Source organism: Rhinolophus hipposideros, assembly GCF_964194185.1.
Source record: "Rhinolophus hipposideros genome assembly, chromosome: 9".
Lineage (NCBI taxonomy): Eukaryota > Metazoa > Chordata > Mammalia > Chiroptera > Rhinolophidae > Rhinolophus > Rhinolophus hipposideros.
The window spans coordinates 63,431,050-63,447,958 of record NC_138055.1 but is presented as its reverse complement, the minus strand read 5'-3'; the positions used below and the strand labels follow the sequence as shown (position 1 = coordinate 63,447,958).

General features: G+C 39.4%; 1 protein-coding gene across 19 annotated transcripts in view; it reads left to right on the top strand.

Annotated features, from left to right (window-relative positions):
• GRIP1 (glutamate receptor interacting protein 1) overlaps window positions 1–16,909 on the top strand; it is a gene marked incomplete at its 5' end in the record, with an annotated part of 621,259 nt that overhangs the window by 578,195 nt on the left and 26,155 nt on the right. For all 19 annotated transcript variants that reach the window (XM_081058475.1, XM_081058470.1, XM_081058458.1 and 16 more), the window contains 3 exons: window positions 720–864; window positions 3,731–3,870; window positions 4,027–4,221. In XM_081058475.1, the coding sequence (XP_080914601.1) occupies window positions 720–864; window positions 3,731–3,870; window positions 4,027–4,221 (480 nt within the window). The remainder of the gene's footprint in view (window positions 1–719; window positions 865–3,730; window positions 3,871–4,026; window positions 4,222–16,909) is intronic.

Genomic DNA, 16,909 nt, shown 5'->3' with positions numbered 1-16,909 from the left:
TGGCAGCCTGGTATATTCTACTGAAACATAATTTTAATCTTATAATTTTAATCTCATAATTTTAATCTGAAACATGGCTGTTAATCTCAAAAACAGACAAGTGATAATGATTCAAGCCTCTGCTTTAGTATCCATGAATTCAACAGGATTCCCGTTTTTAAGACATTGTAGGTCTTAATGATATGAATGATATGTAAGAGATTCTAGATTTCCAAGCCAACCTCCCTAAGCCCCACTTAACCATGTATAGGTTAATGTTTGCTCCAACCCTGAGTAAAAACAATGTTTCTATACTGAAAATTAGCTTGCTTATAAAGCCTGAGATGGGAATGTCATGGCCTGATCGCTTTGTCACTGCACGATTCCCTCCCCCCATATTGCCTCCTCAGCCAAGTGTTCATTCCACAGGTATTTGTGGCACATGCACCAAATGCTGGGCAAGCACTGTGCTAGCCATGACACAGTCTGATGGGCCTGAAGTGCCAGCTGGATACCTCACTCACAGATTTAAAACATCAGCCATTAGGTGGTGAACAGACAATCTCCATGTGTTAGCATGTGATATCCTACTAAGGAAATGCTACTTCCCAAAATAATTATTTCCAGAGACATAATGCTTCGATGATGATGTTTTGAATTTCTTATTTTATGTCTGAATATATGTGTCTTATTCACTTTTTCTGAAGAAACCAATTATGACTGCTTGATATTTATTGCAGATGAGCAAGAAAGTTCCGGAGCAATTATTTACACCGTGGAGCTTAAGCGCTATGGGGGGCCCCTGGGCATCACGATTTCGGGAACCGAAGAGCCATTTGATCCTATAATCATTTCCAGCCTCACGAAAGGGGGATTAGCTGAAAGGTAAAAGTTGAAGAAACTGTTAGTTACCTCTGTCTGAGATGGGTTTCCTCCCTCATCTGAACACATACTCCCTTCCCTCTCCTGCCTGGTTAGCTGTTGACTTTTTCAAATCTGCACAAAAGGTTGATTTTAGAGCTTGAAAACTCTCAGGCAGAGCTCTGACTTGACTTTGAGGGGCATCGTACAGGCAGTGAAAGGTGTCCTGGGCTTAACATTGATATTAGTGTCTAGAAATGTATAAACCAACCATCGTTGACTCCAGGTAGATTTAGATTGTGTCCATTTTGAGAGAAGGAGACTAAAGTTCAGGGAGGTTAAAAGGCTTGTCCAATTCAATTCAGCAAACATTTACTGAGCCTCTTATTTCCTGACTGGTACTGGCCTGAGCTGCCATATTTTTCGGGAGAGGATGACACAGGCTTCGTCTTCAAAGATTTCAGGAAGCAAAGTGTAGTATCTTAATGATATCTTGTAATTTGAAATGTCCACCTATTCCTTCAGCAATTTGTTTTCATTAGCATGCACTCCCAAGCCACTCCACCCCCTCTCTGTTAAATTGCATTTCTTTCTGAACATGTTGTAGAGATAGTCCAACCCTCCTAACCACATCTGTCCTCCGGTGACCCCGCTCAGGAATGCACACACATCATTCATGCTGACCTTTGAAGACAATGGTTTCCAAAATAGAGATGCGGCATTGCAGCATTTTGGAGCTGCAAGGTACCTTAGAAAGCAGCTCATCTAACATCTCCATCTGTCAGATGAGGGCACTGAGGCTGCTCAAAAAGGGTTAAACTGTTGGAATTTCGTATATGGATGTTAACAGAGACACCTCTGATACCATATTTTGTAGGCTTCCTCCTGACCGAGGTATCTCTGTTAAGGAGAAAACAAGGAAAGATTAATAATTATCTGGGTTAGCAAGCTACTGGTCAAGTGTTGTATGATTTACAACATAGATCTTTTATAAATTGGAGATTCTTCAGAATAGAATGAAGTGATGTGTTGTTGTTTTTTTCAGGAAAAAAAATTTATTTGAGAGTAGACGCATTAGGGGACTTGTTAAGTAGCCCCTCGTGACCTGTACGACCCAGGGTCACTTCTGTTGCCCCAGTTGCTGCTGCCAGGCACAGCTGCCCGCTGGCCCAGAAGCAAGCTGTGGTCAGAGCGGTGAGTGACAAGCAGCCCTGGGAGTTGGGCTCCGTCTCTCACTGTAGTTAAAAAGTGCGCGGAACAGCCGGAAGCTAGCACATGGAATTCCCACTCTGTAGCCTTCAACCAGGCTGCAGAGATCTGAGTTTTTCCACCGTTCTGGAGCTTGCCTGCTATGAGTCTACTTCTTCGCCACCCAGTGCTTCCAAAGATAGATATGCTGAACATCAGAATTATAAATTCTAATCTGCTAGTTCAGAATTGGGTGAGGATGAGAAGAGAAAGGAAAAGGCCCAAGGTTGATTAGATTATTGATCAATGCATTCATTTTCTTTTTCCACGTTTCAAATAGCATGCTAGGCCCTTTGCATATGTTTTCCTGTTTAATCTTCAGGGCTTCCCTGTAAAATGATTACCCCCATTGTAACGATGAGGAAGCTGACACCCAGAAACATTAACATAAGGTTCCCAGGTCCTACAGCTGGTAGGTGGCAGAGTGGGATTCAAACTTAGCACTAAAGTCATGAGCTGCATAATGATATTTCGGTCAAGATGGACCATCTATACAAGGGTGGTCCCCTAAGATTAGCACAGAGCTGCTGAAAATTTCCTATCACCTAGTGACATCGTAGCCACAGTAACGTCATATCGCAAAGCATTACGTGTTTGTGGTGATGCTGGTGTATACAAACCGAGTGCACTGCCAGTCGTATAAAAGTATAGCACAGACAATCGTGTACAGTACAGAAGAATTGAGAACAAAGAATGCTGGTTTATCCATTTACTATACTATGCATTTTATGCTGAGCGTATACTCTTTCTACTTAATAAAAATGTTTGTTTTAAAATAGCTTACCATGTTATGCCTGCAGCGGCCTCATACTTGGACATTAGAGGCCCCATTAGACCCTCTAATGTCCAAGTGTTCAATCCAGCGTCTGTGTTTACTGAGTCTCTTGATCGCATCATTTTCTCTTGTACTTGGTTTCATCTCGTGTTGTTTTGTACAGTAACAGACTGTACAGGTTTGTAGCCTAGGAGCGATAGGCTGTACCATACAGCCAAGCTTGTGACAGGCTATACCATCTAAGTTTGCGTAAGTGCACTCCGTGATGTTTGCACAATGACAAAATCACCTAACAACACATTTCTCAGAACATAGGCCAGTTGTTATGTGTGCGTGAGGGTAACTGATTCCTGAGATCGGCCCTTTTCAATCCTTGGCCTCACCAGCAGGGGACCCTGCCACACCAGGATCTGGTGTATGTCACCATGCTCTCTGAGCCTCACTTCCCTTCCGAGGAGCTGGAGGAATGATTATGTTCAATACTTTAAAACTGTAGAAAGAAGGAATGCCCCGTGCTAAATAAACATCACTACATTTACTGTCCAGCATTGTTCATTTCCTTGGAATTTGTAAGAGGGTTACCAAATGACTCAGCTTTCTTGGAATTTAAAAAGCACAGAAGTCCATTTGAAATACTAATTAAAACAATTTTTCTAATTTTATGTGAAACTGAAAAGTAATTCACAACAGATGCAGTTATCCTGTAAGATTGCCCACGAGGAAACTAGAAGTGGCTTCTAGAGACCATTGCCAAGTCTTTATTATTATGAATACATAAAGTATGTTGGAGCATTTATATTCAGTAGCATGCTGAATGCTGAAAGTAGGAATTCTTTCTATCTCTCCTATTACTATTTGGTGTTTCAGAACTGGTGCAATCCACATAGGAGACCGAATCCTAGCCATCAACAGCAGCAGCTTGAAAGGGAAGCCTCTGAGTGAAGCCATCCATTTGCTACAGATGGCAGGAGAGACTGTCACCTTGAAAATTAAGAAACAGACAGATGGTGAGTGGGTCGAGAGCCACGGTTAAGGATTTCCAGTGCATTTCCTTCCCAAAAAGAATGTGCAAATGTCTATGTGTGTATTTCTAGGAAAATGACTCTCTAGCCAGGAAGTGTTTTTGAGATCTTTTTATTGAAACTTCTTTCTTATCTTTAAAGCCCAGTCAGCATCCAGTCCCAAGAAATTCCCCATGGCCGGCCACTTGAGTGACCTGGGAGATGTAGAGGAAGATGCTTCTGCAGGACAGAAACCAGGCAAACTCACTGACATGTACCCCTCCACTGTGCCCAGTGTGGACAGCGCTGTGGACTCCTGGGATGGCTCTGCAATTGATGCCAGTTATGGGAATCAAGGTATGTCCTAGCCCTGGAGACCAGAGAATTTGTCATTTGTGAAGCCCATGTTTCTCAAAGATCCACTCTCTGATCCATGAAAAGAATATCTCACTTGTGTCCACATCAGTGTAACCATATTGAACGTGTTGGCTATAGTGGCCTTACAGTTCCTCCTTCTTAATGCTGCTAAGTTGTGGACATTTGTCAAACACTAGCAGGCCCCCATTAGACCCTCTAATGTCCAAGTGTTCAATCCAGCGTAGGTTAGTAGGAGGCCAAGCATACAATAAAGTGGTTCACTGTAGACAGGCCCCTTTGTCTTACCTTTTTAGCAACCTTTCCACAAAGATGGATTGGGGAATGCTGATGATGTACATAAGAGAGTGATTTGTGAGCCCATTTATTTCTGCCTCCTCCTGACTTTGAATAGAAACTTGTAGGGGTTTCTCCGAAACTCATCACTACAGTTGTAATCACAATATATAAAAGTATATGGTAGATTTTTCTTCACAGACATCATCTTCATGTGAACTTCCATTAAAAGTTAAATCTTATTAACAGAACATAAGCACAGAAGGTGTTAGAAGGTGTTAGACTGAATACAGGGTATAAACTAAAAGCTTCTTTTAAAAATCTGTTTCCTTCTCAGTGATCCGTAGCATCAAAAGAGAGGTATATCAAAAATTCTTTGTATTTCTCCTTATCTGGGCCTTACTTGCTCTCAATTTCCTTGTATAAATTCCAGCCTCCAAATCTTTGCTGCCCTGGATTTCAGTCAGTCAGAGAATAAACTACATGAACAGTTCAGAGAACACACGTTTGGGTGTGACAGTTGTTTTGTAACTTAGTTAACTAATTTTTAGGAAAGTCTGTCTAGTTTGCTCTCTTTCTGGTTCCCTGCTTTTCTTCTCTCCGCTTGTCTTTGCTCATGTCACTCTCTGAAATATCCTGACAGGTGGAGAAACATGAAGAGAAATATTTCAAAGCTATCAAGTTGTTACTAGTTAGAGATGATATTCTGGTTGGTGGAGAAGATATTTTGAATACCCAAAATAGAATTGGGATTTTATTTATCTGGAAATTAATTTTTCCAAGTCAATACCTTGTAGCAAGTTAAGTGTGCAACCAAATAACACAAATAACAGATATTCTCATTGTCTGACAGTTGATGGTCTACCAGAGGTCACTCTGGATAAAAACATACGTCAAATTCTGTCAGCATGAATAATAATGAGTGCCAACTATAATTTCATAGATGTGTATAGTCACAGGAGGTGGAGTACAGTGTAGGGAATAGAGTCAGTGGCATTGTAACAGCTGTATACGATGTCAGAGGGGTAGTAGATTGGGGGAGGGAGGTTATCACTTTTGTGAGGGGTGTACATGTCTACCCGTTACATTGTTTTGCACGCCTGAAACTAATTTAAAAAAATAAATAAGGGAGTAAAACATAAGAATAATAAGTTATTTTTAAATCCTATCAGCATAGACTCTGAGGGTTATTTATTAGTGTGTTTGTTTGTTTATTGTTTATAAATATGGAGACTTTTTTGTTATACAGTTTTTTGTGAGGATGCTATTGATTTTAATGAATTCTGCTCCACCAGGTGGCAGGTTACACACTGGGTCAGGACCATCAGGAACATTCTAAAGGGCCTTTCCCTTATCAGTGACAAGTGAAGAATCATTTATTATTAATGAAGCATTTTGAAAATTTGAAATCCTGGACAGGGAATAGTGGTCATAAGAATATTAAGTTTGGCATTTACAAATTAGAAATCTTTATGAGGTGGAAGAGAGATTAGCGCTATGTAAGAGAAAATGGCAATTGGGACAGAACTGAAGTTTTCCAAGGTGATGAGAAGATGGTACCGATACCTTATATTTGTAAAACACGTTCACATTTCCAAAGCATTTTCACAAAACTAATCTCAAATGTTTCTCATAACAAATGTGTGTCAGTCAAAAGGCTGGTGGATCTCAGGATTTCAGTGTCAGGAGAGAATTTAGAAGTCAGCTAGTCTGACATCCACTGCCACCCCAGAGGCCCTGTCTGGCCTCACTGCACGCGGTCATGCTGTGTGGGCCTGAGTGTTTGCAGTGACAGGCTGCTCCCTAACTGCTGAGGCTGCTCTCCCATCTTCATGAACATAGTTCTGGCAGCTCAAAGTCCTCACTTGTATGGAGTGCAAATCTGTCTGCCTGGAGCTTCTGCCTGTTAGTGTTAGTTCTACCCTCACGGTCATTTGGAACTAAAGCTTCTTCCACTTGACAGCCCTTCTGATACTCAGATCGTTATCTTGCCTCTTTTGAGCCTTTCCTTCTCTAAGTAAAATAGCCCCAGTTCCTTTAACTGTTCCTCACATACAAAACTTACTTTTGAATATCTGTATCATCCTTGGGGCCTCTCTTCTGAATATGTTCAAATTTAACCCTGTACTTATTAAAGCGTAGCACTCAGCACAGTCATACAATAGTCTGCTAGCCCAGAGCAATTCAAGCCTGTCAGCTCCATCACTGAAGACTGTAGAGCCTCTCAAAGCAGCCTATCTCAAAAAAAGAATTGGGATGCTCAGTCCTATCTGTCACTCATTTTGAGCCTATTGTTTACCAATATCTCAAAGTCTGGTTTTATTCCTTTACTTGTTATATTGGGTTAAACCAGATCTCTCCAGATTGTGCTGGTTAGGTTGACTTTTTAAAAGCGACGCACAAAACCAGACAACCTGTCCCTTTAGCCTCTCAGCAGACTCTCTAGCATTTCCCAGGAAGATTTTGCACACTCTCACTGCATCTATAGGTCTACAATAATTGTCCCATTCCTGATTGGGTGCTGCACCACCATGATGCACATTTTCCTCCCTGAGCCAGAAATCGGTGGTTCTGCAGCCACATTCCTTATTGTTCTGTGCTTCTTGTCCAAATGTCAAGCTTTCCCCATTCATTCATTCATTCATTCAGCAAATATGTAATGGCTGGCACAATATAAGGCCAGTGTACGATGGGCATACACTGTTGGACAAAAGAGACAGGGTCCTTGTTTTTATGGAACAGGTTCCCCAGCTGAAGGGCCAGACAGTTAACCAATGGTACAGCGTATTACTTAGTTATTGAAAGGGGAAAAGGATGGAGTAATCAAAGCTGGTAAAGAAAGAAGGAATGTGTTCCAAGTTTCACAATGGGATAGATGACTCAATTCTATTGTGTAGCCCTAGGATGCAAACTTCTTCCAGTCTGCCTCTGTGTCAGCTTCTTCCATTCCCCATGCTCTATATTCGTGCCCTTCTGGCTTATCAAAATCTTATGCTTTTGGCCAACCTTGTCTTATGCATTCCTCCTTCTAACTCTGAGAAAGCCCTGTGATTGCGTCCTTGGCGTTACCATAGGTCAATCGATACTAGAGGAGACTTACGAATTGCTGGTACCTGGACTCTGTCATTCTCATGGACAGTGAGGGTCTTGTGATGGCTGTAATTCTTGACTCTCAACTCAGGTAGCTACGTTTTTGTCTTATCCCATCAAAATCCTTAGATAGTTCTCTCTTTTGAGTTCATTTTTCAGCTTTATTGAGGTATAGTTCACAAATAAAATTATATGTATTCAAAATGTATACTGTAATGTTTTGATATACGTATATATTGTGAAATGATTACCACCATCACGTTGACTGGCACTCCATCAGAGTGACCATTTGTGTATGTATGTGTGATGAGAATGCTTAAGATCTGCTTTCGTAGCAAATTTCAAGTATACAGTACAGTATTATTAACTATCGTCATGGTGTACATTAGATCCCCAGAACTTAGTCATCTATGAAAGTTTGTACCCTTAGATTAATGTCTCTCCATTTCTCCCATTCCCCAGCCCCCGCTAACCACATTCTACTCTCTGTTTCTATGAGTTTGACTTCTTTTTTTATAGGTTCCACATATAAGTGAACTCATATAGTATCTATATTTCTCTCTCTATTTCACTTAGTATTAGATTGGTGCAAAAGTAATTGGGTTTACTCTTCCCACATGCCATGACATTTGTGAGAACAGTTCAAACACTCAATTACACTGTGTAGTTTCAGCTCATGAAACTACAGAATTCATTTGGTCTCATTCATGGATTAAAACTCAATTGTTGTTGTCTTAAGTCAATGGCGCTCCATTAGTTACCTCCTGATTTTATAAATGCTTTATGGTTATCCAGACATTTTAAAATTCTTTCCTGTTTCCCCATATCCTACAAGATGTTATGCCTCTTCATAAATACAATTTTTCTTCCTTATCTGTACTTGTGGGGACATACTTTCATTCTTCATCCGAGTCACTTAAACTTCATGGTAGGAAATACACAAATTTCACGTGGTAAGAACAAAAATCAGACCCATCTACATACCAAGATTATTTCCTGAAAAGCAAAAATCGTATAGTATTTACAAAAATGATTATTTAATAACAAGAACTGTATGTGCTTATCATATTAGACGGACAGACTAATCTTTAAAACAAGAAGCAAATGGTCCCATTCCAGGATATCACATTCACACAAGGAAGCTAAAAAGCTTCTGCACTGAATTTGAACATTAGATGAACTAGCGGACTATTTAGTCAGTCTTTTATTCTGTTTGTAGTGAACCTCATTGCTTGGTGCCAAAGAGAGTCCTCTATTCATTCATGTAAATCACACATTCACAAGCAGTAGTAACCTTCTTACAGAGCTTATGTTGGTATGAAATATTCTGCTTAAGATTGATTCTACTTAAGATTGATGACAAAGAACTAAAGAACTATGTGCTGTAATTATTTCAGGAAAACAAGATTATCTATTTACCTACCTACCTACCTACCTGTCTATCTGAAGTCACCCCTCCCTATAATAAATTTTTCATTAAATTGCAAAAAAAAAAAAAGCAATTGGGTTTAGAAGGTTAAAAGTCTATCTGAAGTCACCCCTCCCTATAATAAATTTTTCATTAAAATGCAAAAAAAAAAAAAAGTAATTGGGTTTAGGTTAAAAGTAATTGCAAAAACTGCAATTACTTGTGCACCAACTTAATATATTGTCCTCCAGGGTCATCTTGCAAATGGCAAGATTTTTATTTTTGGCTAAATAATTTTCATATATATATATATATATATATATATATATATATTTATATATATTTCTTATATATATACTATTGATATAGATAGATATAATATACAATATAATAGATATATAATTATCTATCTATATATGTGTGTGTGTATATATACTATATTTTTATCTGTTCAACTGTTGACAGATACCCAGACACTTAGGTCATTTCCATGTTTTGTCTATTGTAAGTAATGCTGCAATGCCATGGGAGTGAAGACATCTCTTCAAGATACCAATTTTACTTCTTTGGATGTATACCCAGAAGTAGGATTGCTGTGTCCTTTTTGAGGTCATTTTGATCATTTGTATTCTCTCAGGAAAAAAAAAATCCAGGTTTTCAAATGTATTTGTACACAATTAAGTAATCTCTTTTCTGATTCTTTTTATTTTCTAGGTTTCTATAATTATATCCCCAATATTGTTCCATATTTGGTATATTTGTGTTTTTATTCTTTTTCCCATGATTATATTGGGAAAAAGTATTTTTATTTATTATTTTTCCCAAAGAACTCATTCTTGCATTTATTTATTAGTTCTACTCTGGTTTTTTAAAATAAAGTTTTGCTTTTAATTTGATTGACTTTATTTTGTGGTTCTTAGATTTTGTTCTGTTTATGACTTGAATTGGATGCATAATTCATTTGTTTTCATGCTTCTATGTAGTTCTCATAAAGATGATGATGACTGACAAAAGATATCAACATGTACAGTCAGAGAGTCTAACTGTTCTTTCATGTATTTAGGGAACACAACATAGTACAGACAGAGAGTGGGAGACTCAGCAGTATTCTCCCCGCTAGAGGGCTTTTTATTCCTATTCCATCTTTTTTAAATATATACAAGCTTATATTTCATCTCCTTCTATCATCTTGTCTTGCCCAGTTTTCCTTGAGCTGTTATATCTCTACTTTGATCTCTTACTTTATAGAGATGATGGTTTCGGTTTGTATTTTTTAAATTTTGAGAAGACATATTTGATTATATTTATCATTTGTTCCATGGCAGCCTTTTTCTCCTAAGTATCCTTCATCTGATGTTGCTTTCTTTTTGTTCCTTCTCTCTTTTATTTTTGATATTAACTTGATGTAGGTTAGATATGGATATGGATATAGATATAGATATAGATACAGATACAGGTATCTCATGCTGGTTCCTTTTGAATTATTACTCATCTTTGAATGAGATGATTTCTTCCTGAATTGGAAGTTTGCAGTAGGTTCTGAGACAGAAAAGCCCAAGCCGTAAAAGTTAGCAAAACTTACCATGTTCACAGTACCTGGGTGATGAGTGCATGCTTCCTCAGCCAGCAGAAATAAGCAATTATAATCTACCAACGCTGCAGCATTCCTCTCTGCTAGCCTGCCTCACTGACAGATTGGTTCCTGCAGTCTGTGGCATATCTGTAGGTGTTGTCATTCAGCCCACTTCACTGGCTTCACCCTCATGCCAAACTGGGTACTTCCTACCACTAGTTTATGCAATCCATTCTAGTGTACCAAGCAAAGCATTGTTGTTTTGCCTCATGCCATGGCGCCTGATTTAGAGGACTGGTCCCTCTCTGAAATCTCTGGCCATAGGTATCTCCTCTTGACTTCTTATTGGAACCCCCACCTCACCCCATTCGACTTTCACAGAATTTGGTAACTTTCCTTACGTATAATGGTTTGAGACTCTAGTTTTGCCAAAGATGGAGTTTGCATTCTATTGTTTTGTCATTGCTTTTTGTTTTGAGGTGATTTCTGAGAGAAGGTAGAACTGCTGTGACATTATAAACGACGATCTCATCTAAACACCTTGAACATTTCTTGGCAAGAACAATTACAAATAGTTACACAAACATAGGATTTCATTTTCTCTTTCTCAACAAAATTGGGTTCTTAGGAAACAAATTTGGCAGGGAATTATCTGACTTGCTTTCTTAGACTAAAAGTGGCTTCCAAAAATGAAAATAATGGCAGGAGCTACAGTCCCAAAATTGTAAAGTTGAAGATATCATTCCAAAATCATTCTCTGACTTCAAACTTCATATATGAACCAACATTGTTTAGTTCCCTATTCTAAATTAGTACTGAGTGTAAATTAAGAGCTACAAATGGAAGATATTAATCGACATGATATTATAATACTGAAAAACAAGTAGTACAGTGTTGGAGTATCAGAATTTTACAAAAATCTGAGGTGTAGTTACCCTATAAAAAACATTATTATACCGATATTCCATCAACTTTCAGAAGTATCTACAGTACCTATTTTCCATTATGTAAACGTATAAAACATAACATTACTCTCAGTAAAGGGAATCTAGACCAAATCTTATTACCTTGTGTCAGTTTGTTTGGGCTGCTATTGCAGAATACCACAGACTGGGTGGCTAAAAGAACATAAGTGATTCTCATACAGTTCAGGAAGCTAGAAGTCCAAGTTCAAGGTATTGGCAGGTTTGGTTTCTCCTGAGGCTTCTCTCTCCTCGGTTTGCAGATATCCATCTTATTCTCACTGTGTCCTCACATGGCCTTTCCTCTGTGTGCACACGTCCCTGGTGTCTCCTGTTTGTGTGTGTCTACATTCTTATTATGAGGAAATCAACCAAATTGGACTATGGCCCCACACTATGACCTAATTTAATTTAATTACCTCTTGAGAGGCCCCATCTCTAAATACAGTCACATTGGAGATTAGGGCTTCAACATATGAATTTTGGAGGGGACACAATTCAGTCCATAGCATGTCTAATATTATGATACAAGGTATAAGACCAGATATTAAAACCTAGGTAGGAAGGAAGGAAAGAAAGAAGGAAGGAAGGAAGGAAGGAAGGAAGGAAGGAAGGAAGGAAGGAAGGAAGGAAGGAAGAAGAAAAAAAAGAAGGGAGGAAGAAAAAAAAAGAGAAAGGTATGTTTCCAGTTCTAAATAAAAAGAGTAATTATTTAGGAAATAAAATTTTTTAAACTATTTCTATCTTTCATTTTTTTAAATCAATTTTGTATGTAGAATCTAGTTTCCAATATCATACCTGTATTTTAATTTTCTGTGTTTATACATCATTCAGTAAAAATAAAGTCTGTATTTCTGGCAGTTGATTTTTCTCACACCTGGGCTGCCTCATTAATTCCATTCCTTCTATGGCTTTTAAGTTTGGCTCCTGATGTTTTTCAGAGCCTGTTTACCTCTTCTCAACTATGGCAACCAGATTGCCTTTACCTGAACTTAATTTCCACCAAATATTTCCTATTTTAAATCATAGTAGCTTCATCCACCTACATCAGTTAAGGGTTGAATTTACCTACATATAAAAGAAAATCCAAATGATGAAGTTTAAACAAGGTAGAGGGTTGTTTTTCTCCCACTGTGGCAAAGAGCCTGGAAGCGGCAGGGAGCCCCAGACAGTCATCAGGACCAGGCATTCTCCTACAGCCTACGAAGTTAGCATCTCCTATGGCTCTCCATTGCTACTGCCTTTGTTATAGAACCCCCATTAGGTCTGAAATATTTACTTCCTTCCTCACTCCTCTTCTTACTTTGAGTATCTTACCACTCCACATTACTCTCGGTGATCTTTAGAAAACTCAGTCTAATTTTGCCACTGCCTTTAAGAAAAACTCTCTTAATGGTTCTCGATTGCTATAGGATAAAGTCAAAGGTCCTTAGTTTAAAACCCAGAGTTCTTGGTAATCTTACCTCCACCTACTCTATCAGGCTCTTCTCCTGACACTTCATTGGAATACCTTTTACTCCACACTACCTGAACTGCTCACTGTTCTCTAAGCAAGATTTGGTCCTTGGTACCTTGATAGCAGTGGTGTTTGAATATATTAGTCCATCTCTTTCTTTATCAGATCTAAAACAGTTGAAAAATAGCAATTGGAGTCAGCTATGGATTAAACTATCAACATTTATTTGTTTGTTTGTGTATGTATGTATTCATTCATTCATTTTTGCTAGGAAAGCTGGATTGGCGATTTAGCCAGAATCAAGATTGTTACTTCCCTACCCCCAACCCACATCTAGAAATTAAGACATCAATGAGGAAGATGTCAGCTCTACAAAGCAAACTGTAGCACAGCATATCTGTTGAATTTGAATTTGGTTCAGGAGAATAGAACTTAAAATCCTGATACTAGTGTCTTAAATCATAAAGAAGTAGGCATGTCAGGTTTCACAGCATCAGAAGGAACCTTGCTCTGAAATCCTTATTCTCTACTATGCTTAGCACTTGGTTTCTATCCTTAGGATTTGGTCCAAGGATCCATCACAGGGTCCCAGGTAGTTACTGTGGCTCCAGCTGTTTTCATCTACATTCCAGGCAGCAGGAAAGAGGGTTGTAAGGAGCCTTCCAGAAATTCTGTTTACATAGCATTGGCCAGAACTTTTTACATAGTTGACACTTAACTGTGGGAAAAGGTAAGAGATACAGTCTTATCCTGACAAGTAATATGCCCACCGCCAAACCTGCTGGTCCAGTACTAAGGACAAAGAGGAAAATGGAGATTTTGATAGACTGCAGGCAGCCAACTGCACGATCTTGATCTCCTTGTCCTCTTTGAGCTCAGAGAACCCCAAGAGTGGGACCCAGTTTTGCTTATCTCAGTGCAGCAGAAGTGGGAGAGAATGAACCCAGAGAAAGCCAAGAAGGGACCAATTGTAGGTGCCCAGTATTCTAAAACTCGACAACTATGTAAATCACTGCTCCTTCTGTGGGAAGGAATAAGCACCATGTGGAAAGAAGGACCAAAATATTCCCAGAACGCTGCTCCTTCCGTAGACTCGAAGAAGCAAACCACTGAGGACAGAGCACTGTCTACTCCGACCATGCCTTTCCCAGCCTTTCCTGCTAGGCGTCCATTGCCTCACCCAACACCTCTACTAACAGAGGCCCATTTATCCTCGAAGTCCAAGCTGACGTGTCACTTTTCCTTTGGCACCTTTCATGACCCACATTCTGACCCCCAAACGGGTCTCTCTTCTTCCATATCAGTGTGCTCAGACTAAAAGGATAACACTCTCCCCTGCTATTAGAATGCTCTCTCTTTATGACTATTTCTCCTCTCCTCTCTCCCATACATAGATACTAAATTATGCAGTTTTTGAGGACAGGAATATAATTTTATCTTTGCATTTCAGCTCCTCCTATGAGACAGAGGTGCTCCAGTACTTACTGAATCAATAATGTTGAGGCTTTCCTTTTTCCCTACTCTCCCAATTTTATAATAAGGAAACGGAGATCTTACAGAGTTGAATAGCTTAGTGAATAATCAAAGGAATGGACGTCAATTGTTCATTAAAACCTCCTTGAGGTCTAGGCAGGTTCTTAAGTGTTCGTGTACATTATTCTCCTTAGTTCCCATGCCAATCTGATGAGACGGATATCACCATCCCTATTTTATACTGAGGCATATTGGCCGAGGCTAACCAAGTGAGGAAGTGGCAAAGCTGGGATTTGAACCTGTGACTTTTTCTTACTTCAGTCCCATGCAAGCATAGCATGGACCAGGCCCAGGTCTTCTGAGTCTATGAGTCTACAGCTGACCCAAAGATGTTTTAATTGTACCCCGTTTTCATGTGCTGCCTTGTCACATAACACTGCTTGTTAAGACCAACCATGCTTGGTCCAGCTAGACATGCCATTCCAGAGTGGCATTTTTTCAGTAACAGTGCTGCACATCGGTCAAGCCCATCTGCCCACGTCACCAAGATCTACTTGCAAACAAAAGTTGGAAGGAAAATCAGAAAGTTAATCTGTTCAGTTTAAAACACGTTGGAATTTCTCCCAGGAGCTGAATGGTCACATGAGTTAATGCTTATCAGAAAATGTTATCCCCAAGAGGACCCCACCATTTAGCATTTGGCTCTTAGCAGGTTCAAAGCCAGTTAAGGAAAGTGAGGAGAAGGCTTCCCTGAACTCTTTCTGTATCGCAAAACATGAGACCTCGTATTTGGGGGTTGGTGGGTTTGGTTCAGGAGAAAATGGATAGCCTGTCAGAGGAGCCAGGAGAGATGCAGTGTTACCCCGTCACTCTCCGAGAGACTCGTGCGTGTTCCCTTAATTCACCACTTTTGACAGAAAACTGCACATTCATCATACAAGACTTCTTCCCAGACGGCTAGCCACACTCCCACTCCTGCAGTTATCCTGGAAAGAAAATGAGATCTTGAACTGTAAATATTTCCTCTGCTCCAAAGACTTCTAATCCTTGGCATCCTAACACAGAAGGTTCACAGAGTATTTCCATCATGCATCTGTAGGCATTCCGGGGCATTCTTGAAATCAAATCCTTTTGATTAGAGCATTATATTTTATACATACTACTTTCTCTGGGCTGTAACTAATAGTAAGGATGGCGTGATAGAATCTAACAAGTCAGGGGAACGTGAACGAGGAAGACAAAGCAGGGGTGCCATGGAGACAGTCATCATATGTGATCCAAGCATTTAATTGTCTGTCAAAATGGGGACCTAGCCCTATTTGCTAATTGTTTTTAAACACAGTAAGAAATACATCTTATATTGCAACCCAGTACTCACATGTAAACACACACACACACACACACACACACACACACACACACAATGCGTCACAACCTGAAGTGGTAGATAGAGCTGTGTATGGTGGTTACAGCACAAGCTATAGAGTCAGACCTGCAACAAGGCCCTGCTCTCCCATTTGAATCCCCTCAAAAGAATTTTGGAAAACTGTATATACTCCACTCACACATTTAAAGTTGTAATCTAAATGTTTTTCTTCCAAAACTTAATTACTTGCCAAGAGCTTAGAATTTCCAGCTTGTTGTAAATATACTGTAAGTATATCTTTGTCAAAATATGAAGCCAAGGATTTAGCTCAGTATCGTAAAAAATGTCCATTACATAACCTAATTGCCAAAGCCATCCCTCACTGTCTCACCTGTCAAGCTAATCAGACTTAACTCCCTGTCAGAAAGGAAGTCAGTCTTCATTTTGCTATTCAAACAAACAAAATAAAGTGCCCCCCTCCCAGTACTTCTGCATTCTAATTCTGAGATGCAGAGAGGTAGATGGATGAGAGAAGGTAACAGCCTTGCCATGAGTCTGTACCAGGTTGAAATAAAGCACTGCTCCTCAGAGATCTTCCCTCAGGAGTATGACTTTCCAAAATTGTCCCTTGATTTGGCACCTGCTAGTTTTTATAGCCCAGGGGCACCTCTTTTTTAAAGGTTTTAGATGGATGAGAAATGTCTTTCATTTGCAAAGTGGCAGAAAACAATTGTGAAAGGGGAAGTGAGGGAGAACTAACAGATCTCAGACTCCTGGTACTTTATTGACCAGCTCGGTTTGGAGAAGACATGCGTATGGAACTTGAGGATGTGGAAACTGATTCTCCTAAATTTATGACTGAAACCCCCAAGGAAGTTTGCAAATACCCCCTAGGTACTTGAAACCCTGTTGTAAATAAGCCTTTAGTATCTTCATCTGTAAAATGAAAACAGTAAAAGTAGCTACTTTGAAAGACATTTATACAGAATATAACTAAGGCTTACAAATAAGCACTTGATGAAATTCTGGGTGCATAGTAAGTACCCAGTATGTGGTCACTACTGTT